This window comes from Orycteropus afer, unplaced genomic scaffold (assembly GCF_000298275.1).
Source record: "Orycteropus afer afer isolate SDZICR_OR568_19922 unplaced genomic scaffold, OryAfe1.0 scaffold00380, whole genome shotgun sequence".
In the NCBI taxonomy this organism is placed as follows: domain Eukaryota; kingdom Metazoa; phylum Chordata; class Mammalia; order Tubulidentata; family Orycteropodidae; genus Orycteropus; species Orycteropus afer.
Window position 1 is genome coordinate 1,557,009 of NW_006921967.1, and position 9,904 is coordinate 1,566,912.

Below are 9,904 nucleotides of genomic sequence, written 5' to 3' on the forward strand. Positions count from 1 at the left end.
TAATTAGGAATACAGTACAAACTATCAGTTTCTCTAAAAATTGAGTGTAACATTTCAGTGGTATTTGCAAAGTATCACCCCTGTGGATACCATGAATGATCATTCATTCATTCATTCATTAGGTATTATTTATTCAGTTGCACTGCTTCTATTGGCTTTCACAAATCTACTCCTCTGAAGGTATTTTGAACTGCTTCAGGCTCAGGGTTGAGCTACTTCTGGAAAGTAGGCAGGTAATTTCCCATGTTGCCAAGAAGAGTTGGTTGATCTATTATTTCCAGTGCTCCTTGATTTTGCCCTATTGTTTCACTACTCAAAGTGCAAATAGGGTGTGCTACTCCATAATCTACTGGGCAGCCTGGAGGCATACTTAAGAAGCTCAGCTTATATTTGATTCCATCATGGACTGAAACTGATACTAGCACCAATCATTTCTATGGCTCACTGTTGGCTTTTGAGAAGAAAAGCTACAAAGACAACCATTCACAAGAAATTAGTAACAATAATTTCAGCTTCAGCCCCCACATAAACATATTGTCATGCTACTTTTCATTGTTTTCACTGGTGCCTTATGTAGGTAAAGCTTCACAAATTATTACTTAGTCAAGTTAATAAAGGTGCTGTTATAATTATAACTCAACTCACTGCCATCGAGTCGATTTCAACTCATAGCAACCCCTGCTTGAGTTTCCGAGGCAATATCTCTACGGAAGGAGATTGCCCTCTTTTCCTTCTGAGGAGTGGCTGGTGGGTCGGTAACATTAAACCAAAAAAAAAACCCCAAACTAGTTGCTGTCAAGTTGATTCCAATTTATAGTAATCCTGTAGGACAGAGTAGAACTGCCCTATAGGATTTCCAGGGCTGTAAATCTTTATGGAGCAGATCTCTACATCTTTCTGAAGTAGCTGATGGGTTCAAACCACTGACCTTATAGTTAACAGCCAAACACTTAACCACTGTGTCACCAGGGCTCCTTTACGTAACATTCAAAAAAACCAAAACCATATTCACTGCTGTCAAGTTGCATCCGACTCACAGTGACCACTCCTTGGGTTTCTGAGGCAGTATCACTATGGAAGTAGATTGCCCAACCTTCCTTCTAAGGGGTGGCTGGTAGGTTTGAACCACCAGCCTTCTGGTTAGCAGTCAAATGCCTTAGGCATTATGCCACCAGAGCTCCTTAGGTAACATTATGCCCCTATAACGTCTCCAGCACCATGTTAATTGTTGTAAACATTCTCCCAGCTACTATTTCCATTTTTCAGTTGTAGAAATTTAGATAGTTAAATAACACACTGCTGTCAGCAAACCTTGTTCACATTCAGGACTATAGACCTCCAGGCCATTGCTATGCTGTGCTTTCTGCTAACATCATCAGTCCCCAGAAGGTAACCTCCTGATGCACTACCAGCTTCCCACCTACTTTCTTTTCTTTTCTTTTTGCTAATAACACAGAGATTTCAATGAATAAGGCACATGTGAGCTGGTATGATTAGGCATCCTCATGCCCAGCAGGCTGAGCAAAACAGTAGAAATTGTCAGTCCCCTACCTACTGGGTACCCTAGAGAGCCCTTGGGGATGAGTTGGGGCATCCAGTCTTTGGCATGGTGCCTGGGGGCAGAGTGACTAGCATGGTCCAAGGTGCCCCTCTGGTGGTACTGCCGCCAAGGGGAAGCTCTTTGGTCTAAAAAAACTAGTCATTGCAAATGTCCAGGGGTCAAGATCTGAGGGAGTTAGGGTGGCATAGTTTCCCAGGGCTGGACAGTTTCTGGAAGTGAGACCCTTCACTCCTCATGGGCAACATGTGGGCTTTTTCTTGTTAGCAGTTAGGTAGAGATTGCTGTCATCACTCTTGATGCGGACAATATCCCCAGTGTGCTGGACCCCTGATTTCTCCAACTCAGCCAGCACGTTGGCCTCGAAGGTCAGTGCTGCCACCTGGAAGAAGAACTCCCAGACATTCTCACCAATGAGAGATGAGACTACCTAGTACTCAGCTTTCATCTCTTGGGCCACCTTGAGTGCATCTTTCTCCATCAGCACATACTGAGCAGAAGTACTCAGATCCTCCTTAGAAACCACGAGGAAGAGAAGCACGCCAGAAGGGTTGTTCTTGAGTGCATTAGCTAGCCACTGCTTGGTATGTTCCAAGGAGGCCACATCATTCAGGTTGAAGATGATGATAGCTTGAGCTCTTCACTAGTAGGTGGATGCAATGCATTTGAACCTCTCCTGTCCAGCAGTATCCCAGAGCTGCATACTGAAGGGGATGCCCAAGGGAAGGGTGGCGCAGGCAAAGCCCATAGGCCACTAAACGTAGGCACCTGAGTCCCAGGCTGCATGGCTTCACCCTGCTTTCTTTCCAAGGCACTACTTAAGAGGCTGGGGAATTGGTGGTTCTGTGGTAGACCTCTCACCTTCCCTGTGCGAGACCAGGGTTCAATTCCCTGGCCAATGTACCTCATGTGCAGCCCCTACGCCTCTGTCAGCTGAGATCCATCATCTGTGAGTTGAGGCTTTTTTGTTGCTGTGGCACTGAACAGGTTTCAGTGAAGCTTCCAGACTAAGATGGACTAGGAAGAAAGGCTTGGCAATCTACTTCCAAAAATCAGGCAGTGAAAATCCTATGGATCACAGTGGTTGCATCTACAACCAATCAGAGGGGCTGGTTCAGCATTGGGTGGCATTTAATTCTGTTGTACATGGGGTCACCGTGAGTCAGAGCTGATTCCACAGCAGCTAACAACAATAATTCAATAGGTACATACGGTGAGAAGCCTGTCTGCACCATAGCAGGACACTCGAGTTCTCCCTGCCTCAGCCTAGTTCTTTACATGGTTGCCTGTGTTCCCAAGTAGAATGTCAGCTCCCTGATTGAGGAAGGTGAATGGGCTTTAACTTTACTGGATATCTTCACTACATCTTTCTTACACTTTCCAAGTTCTCCACATATAACTTTAAGTTATATAAACCTTAAGTAGTTGCTGCAGAGTCGATTCCAATTCACCGCAACCTCATATATTGCAGAGCAGAACTGGGTTCTGTAGAGTTTTCAAGCCTGTGACTTTTCAAAAGCCAATCACCAGGCCTTTCTTCTGAGGTGCCTCTGGGTAAGTTCAAACTACTAACCTTTCAGATAGAGCTCTTAACACTTTTCACCATCCAGGGATTCTACTTCCTGTTATTTCTATCAATTGACTGAAGAAACTGCTCTCCAGGTTCTAACTGGCAGGGCTCCCTTGTCCTTTTTCAGTTCCAAGGTAGTTTTCAGGGAAAGAGGCAATACCTTAGCTAGCATTTAGGTAGTCTTTGATTTCCTTAGCTTTCTTAGAGGCCCCTGTTGGGAGGTAAGAGCCCAGACTCAGTGCCTAAGGTCTTTCTGTCTTTTTAATGATCCTGTTTACTAAAGTACAGGGCATTTTTTTTTTCATGTTGCTCAAAGCCCAGCTCTGCCAAAGATAAGTGTCTCCCAACTGAGCTTTTTGGTTTGCATTTTGCCCAAGGCCATTTCCTTCTGCCTTCATTGTTAGTCCACAGAGAGCCAGAGGGTATAAAAGATTCACTTCACTAATTCATAGCCAATTAGGAGGCTTTGTTTTGACCCTGACTGTAAGGTCTCATTGGCAGTCCGTTTGAAACCTTACCTCTTGTACTCCTGGGAATTAAAAAACTTCCTTCAGCTGGTTGAAAGACAGAATCTTGAAACTAATGGTGGAAACAGTTCCTAATTTGGGCATAGCTGTTTACAGCGGTATATACACTAAGCTTTATTAGTAGAACAAATGTTTGCTTTCAATTGTGCAGGTTTGGGCTAAAAGCTCATACCTTTAACAGTTTTCTCCATATCTATTTTTCCTTTTTAAAAAATCTGCATATGGAAGCTTATCTAGGGTATATAGCTGGGAGGGGAGGATTATTTTCCTTCTTTGGTGATAGTAAAGTGACCTTTTTCAGGTTTGAATTCTGATCTAATGATTATTTTTCTTTCCTCAAGAAGCTATTCACTTCATCTTAAACTATGTTGTGGAGAGGCTATTCTGATATGTCAATGGAAGATTTCTTAGATAGGAGCTCCCAGTTGTTGCACTCACTGAGGAGATGCTTTTGACTTCTCCCACCAAACTTTCTGTGGTCCAGTTGATTTTGACTCATAGCGACCCTATAGGACAGAGTAGAACTGTGCCGGAGGTTTTCCAACCCTGTAAATCTTTATGGAAGCAGACTGTCTCATCTTTCTCTGGCTGAGCAGCTGGTGGATTCAAACAGCTAACCTTTTGCTTAGCAGCCTAATGCTTTAACCATAGTGCCACCAGAGCTCCTTTTGACGTGTAGAATGTAAATTAGTTTAGCTGTGGGCTACATTTTTTATATACTTATATATCTCTTAAACATAGCAAAAGTTTAGTTTTGAGGGGACATTAAAGTGCTGAGGTTATAAAGCAAGAGATGTGCTTGTTCTTTGTTTCTGATGTAGAAAAACTTTCACCTGCCTATCTTAGATCTCTACCTTTTAATAATGTGATCCCTAACTTCTGAAAAGGAGCTCTGGTGGTATGGTGGGTAAGATATTTGGCAGTTAACCAGAAGGTCAGCAGTTCAAACCTACCAGCTGCTCCAGGGAGGAACATGAGGCCATCGACTTCTGTAAAGATTTACAGCCTTGGAAACCCAGTGGGGGTCACTATAAGTCGAAATCCACTTGATGGCAGTGGGCAATTCCCAGGAGCCCTTGGGTGATGCAAACGGTTAACGTGTTTGGCTGCTAACAGAAAGGTTGACAGTTCAAGTCAACCCAAACATGCTTCCAAAGAAAGGCTGGCAATTTACTTCAGAAAAGTCAACCACTGAAAACTTGATGAAACACAGTTCTGCTCTAATACACCTGGGCTCCCCATGAGTTGACTCAGTAGCAACTGGCTGATTTGTTAGTTATAGCTTCTGAAATGTTATTTTATCAAGTGTGGTTTTAACCTTTTTTTTTCTTGCCAGATAGTTGAACTGCCTACTTTAAATATGGCAATAAGAAAACAACCAAAACCAACTTTTTGAGTTGAACTCTTTTACCTGGTTCAATGTCAAGAGCATAGTTGTCTATTTCCAGATCAAGTTGTTGGGCTGCAACAGAACGAAAATCCTCCAAGACCTCATGCACAGCCTTGGTGAGGTTATATGGCACCGACTTGGCAAACCTCATTTTGCTGTTCACGATCACACTCCCATTTCTGAAGTTAAGTATTTTGAGTTGCTTAAATCCTGTAAGATTGGAGCGTAGATATGGAACCAGCTGCAAAATAAAAGATGGTTTATTCTTAACTGTGTTCTAAGTGCTCAGCTGCTGCTAATTCCATTTTGCTCACTTTTATTGTCTGAGGCACAAATTTCACTGCCTCTTTATTTTTATTTTTTTTTTGCTTTTGGATGTAATGTGAGACCAGAACACCACTATTTAATGATCTATTTGCAGTGATTATGTTCCATATTTATACCTTTCTGCTTGTGTATTGAGATAGATGGGCAGTGATTTTCTTCATGATGAATTGTGAGAACAGAGGAAAAAAAATCCAGGTCAATGCTATCAGCCAAGTTAGAATGCCAGGTTCAGATATTTAAAAGAGTCCAAGTAAATAAAAACATGTTCCAAACTGAGCTCAGGAGTAGACTGACCTATGCCTGTGTAAACAGGACATCTGCTTGGAAGCAACCAATTTGAAATGACCTATTGAAATAAACAACAGCTTAAACAACAGCCCGTCTGTCTATGTAGATATGTTTCATGGTCAACACAAATTCAGGACAGTGGAAATAACAGGGAACTAGCAGTTAAGAGGCTTGGGTGCCAGTCTTGGAATGTCTTTTACCACCTGTGTGACCATCAAGCATGGTAACTACTTTGCTGTACCTGAATTGTGAGGGAGAAGAAACATTTGTTCCTTAGGCACCCTTTCCAAATTACAATTTAATAATCTCAAAAGCATGCTCCAGGACATGTTGTTTCAGTTTACCATGCCTACCTCTTGTAAACTACAGCCATCTTTCAGACCATTTTTCAGAAATGTTCCAAACATTTCTTTACTTACTTGTCCCTGGCCCTACAAATTCATCCCCTCAATCATGAACCACACACTTATGTACCCAAAGAGCACAAAGATGCAAGCTGTATTAACCCAGGCTTGGCCCAGACCTACTTTCCCTTTGTTCCTGTCCCCACCCCACCAGAATTTTGACTCTGTGATTCTGACCCATATTCTAGTACACCTCTCTCAAGGTTATTATAAAAATAAAATGAAATTGTGTACAAAATGTAGGATTCTCTTACTTTCTTTGTCTCATTCTTTGTCCCTTAGCAATGCTTTGACCTCTGATAGGAACTCCCTGTGTTTACCTAATGTGCAGATCACTAGTTTTTCATTTCTTCCAAATCCATTCTCCTGTTCTTCATGGGAAAGAGACTGCCTAGCTAGAGACCAACCACATTTCCCAGCCTCATTTGCATCAAGGTATGGCCATGTGACTAGGTCCCACCAAAGGGGTATGAGTGGAAGTGATGTGAGCCACTTTGGTATCACTTGCTTACAAGGGAATTGCCTGCCTTGGAAGTGTGCTGGGAGCTCTGGTGCATAGCGCTTAAGACATTTGACTGCTAACCAGAAGAATGCCTGGTGGTTCAAACCTACCAGCCACTCCTTGGAAGGAAGGTTGGGCAACCTACTTCCATAGAGATACAGCCTTGGAAACCCAAGGAGGGGTCTCTATAAGTCGCAAACAACTCCAAGGCGGTGAGTTTTTTTTTTTTTTTGGGAGTGTGCTACTGACCCAGTTTTGACCATGTGGATGAGGACAATGCCCTTGAAGTTGACAGTGCTATAAGAAGGAAGAAATATTGATTCTTGGATGACATTATAGAACAGAAATATTCTACCAGATCAGCAAATGAAAGAAATATAAACTTGTGTCTTATTTAAGCATCTGTATTCATGGTATATTCATGATGGCAGGTTAGGCAAATCAAACTCACTGCCATCAAGTTGACTCCAACTCATAACAAACCCCATTGGGTTTCCAAGACTGTAAATCTTTACTGAAGTAGATTGTCCCATCTTCTTTCTGCAGAGCAGCTGGTGGGTTTGAACCGCTGGCCTTCTGGTTAGCAGACAAATACTTTATCCACTATGCCACCAGAGCTCCTTAGCAGGTTAGCATATAACCTAATTAACACACCTGGGCCTCTGCTTTACTGAGACTTTGTTCACTGGGACTTTCTAATACATACGCACCCCTCTGTGGAGGGTAGGGAGATCAGACAGATAAAGTCTTACTTTACAGCAAATGTTCACTTGAATAAATTATGTTTTATGCAGATTTTAGGGAGCTCTGGTAGCATAGTGCCTAAGACACTTGACTGCTAACCAGAAGCCTGGTGGTTCAAACCCACCAGCCACTCCTTGGAAGGAAGGTTGGGCAATCTACTGCTGTAGTGATATTGCCTCGGAAACCCAAGGAGGGGTCGCTGTGAGTTGAGTCCAACTCCACAGCACATAACAACAACATGTCAATTTTAATTTGTATAATTTATTAACTTATATGAATCATACAAATGTTTTTTCCCTATTATTTTCAGAAATTTATCATTCTCTGATATGCATCGTGTAATTAATATTAATTAGCCATTGCTAGTAGAAGATAACACATTGTCTAGCATTTTTATTTTATATGTATTTTTTATTGTACATGTAGCAACAAAGTAAACATGTGGGATTTGAAGGTGTTTTATATCTAAGATATATGTCATCAAGATCATGTTTTCAGTTTCTTTGTTAGGGATCAGGAATGATAAGCCAATTAGTCATTTTTTAGGTTTACAAGAATTTAAAGAGATATAAAAAGGAGCTCTTTACATCTGAACTCTCTGCCTCATTTGCACAAGACCACACTAGACTATTTTCTTTGGTCAAGTGGCTGGAGAGATGCTTGTGGCATTACGACTTGGGAAAAACACACACTGTTTTCAGATTCCAAGTTCAATGCTTGGTTGGCTATGTATTATTCCTGAATGAACTAAGTGAATGAAGCATACTGAATAGATTTTAGATGTTTGCATTAGGCTGAACCTCCATCATAGAGATTATCTGAGTCGATCAGAAACTATGTCAATGCTCTAACTGGATGTCCCCAGCAACAAGTCTCAGAGTTTGTCTCTTCTAACCTGCATTATTTGAGACAGCCAGTAATTATATAATTATGATATAATGTAACAACAACAACAATATCAACAACAACAAAAAGGCAATAAGAGTCTTAGAAAGGATTGTAAGCAGTGTCCACTTACCAGCTGTGTGAATTGTTGCTCCAGAGCTTGGTACTCCAGAGAGCTCTTGTTGAACAGGTCATTGGAGAAAGGCATGTTAGCAACATGCAGACTGAAGAATACTACCAGCTCTTGGCCCGAGGTGGCGATGGTCATAGAGCTAGTGGTGATATATTGTAAAACTGGTACAGGAGTGGAATTCTCCAAGAAATGATCTGTAGAAATATACCCACTGGGTCTTGGCACCTCAGATGAGGCAGGAACACTGGAAAAATCCATCCCATCTAGTTCTTTGATCTTATCCTTGTTGTCTGTATTCAACCTGCTGTCTTCTGAAGATGCAGGAGAATGTCTAATTCCCATAGCAGATTGGCTAATGGCAGAGTAATTATCAGCAAGGATGGTTATCCCTGAGACTAATGCTGTTGGGTCAATGTCCATTGTATCTATGGCACTTTGGTCAGCCAGAGAGAAGACCTTTGATCCAGTTGAGAAAGGTAGAGTTTCTGATTGGGAGGTAGAGTCTCTAGCAGGTGAAGACCAAGGACTGCCTGTGGAGGAAGCACCTGAGACCAATTTCATTATGTCCAGGAATTCCCCAAGAAACAGAAAAAGAAAATCCAAAGTTAGGTTTGACTTAAAAAAAATATAGAGTTTGCATTGGTCTATTTAAAGTTCATACTTTTAAAAATGACAGATTAATATAGAAATGTCAGACCATCCTATGTCCAATCCTAGAGAGGCAGGGGGTGTGTCCTTGGGCCCCAGTTTTATTTAGGCCCAATATTTCAGGATTTTAAAAAACCAAACTCCTCCTCAGAAGGAAGGTTGGACAATCTACTTCCGTAGTGATATTGCCTCAGAAACCCAAGGAGGGGTCATTATGAGTCGGATCCGACTAGATGGCAATGGGGTTTTCACTGACATCGAGTCATTTCCAACTCACAGCAACCTTATAGGATGGAGTAGAACTGACCTACAGGGTTTCCAAGCCTGTAAACCTTTACAGAAGCACACTGCCTCATCTATCTCCTGCAGAGTCTCCTGCAAAACTGGCAGGTTTGAAAAATTGACCTCTTTTTAGTTAGCTGTCAAACACCTTAACTACAGCTCGACAAGAGCTCCTTTTATTTCTAGATAGCGGAGACTAAAAGAGCACCAGCTACCTAGAATTACTGCCAAGCCAAACACACCACACCTGGGGATAGGTGGTACAAACTGACCAGGTCACCAGATGGTGCCAACTGCAGCTAGCGTTGGAATAGATTTGGATCATACCCTTGCCACCCAGATTTCCCAGCTAGCTAGCTGCACACAGTGTTGGTCTGATCATTATCAAGTAATACAATCTTGCATTTTATGCAATTGATTTTTTTTGGATCATAGTTACCCCCTTGGTAGTTTTACTACGTAAAATTTAAATTATACTTTTCCAAAACTGAATAATCTCTCTGACTAAACTGTTGATTTGCAGATGGTATTTGTGAGTGTAAAAGTGTGAGTAACATATACCAGCCACTCCTCGGAAGGAAGGTTGGGCAATCCTACTTCCGTAGTGATACTGCCTCGGAAACCCAAGGAGGGGTCTCTATGAGTT

The 9,904-nt window shown here is 41.9% G+C and overlaps 1 protein-coding gene across 1 annotated transcript in view; it reads right to left on the reverse strand.

Moving 5' to 3' along the window:
- The window catches only part of IMPG1 (interphotoreceptor matrix proteoglycan 1), a 171,555-nt gene that overhangs the window by 26,792 nt on the left and 134,859 nt on the right, over nucleotides 1–9,904 (reverse strand). The window contains exons 9-10 of the mRNA XM_007953258.1: nucleotides 8,329–8,873; nucleotides 5,067–5,286 (exon numbers count right to left, since the gene is read on the reverse strand). Coding sequence (XP_007951449.1) covers nucleotides 5,067–5,286; nucleotides 8,329–8,873 — 765 coding nt within the window. The remainder of the gene's footprint in view (nucleotides 1–5,066; nucleotides 5,287–8,328; nucleotides 8,874–9,904) is intronic.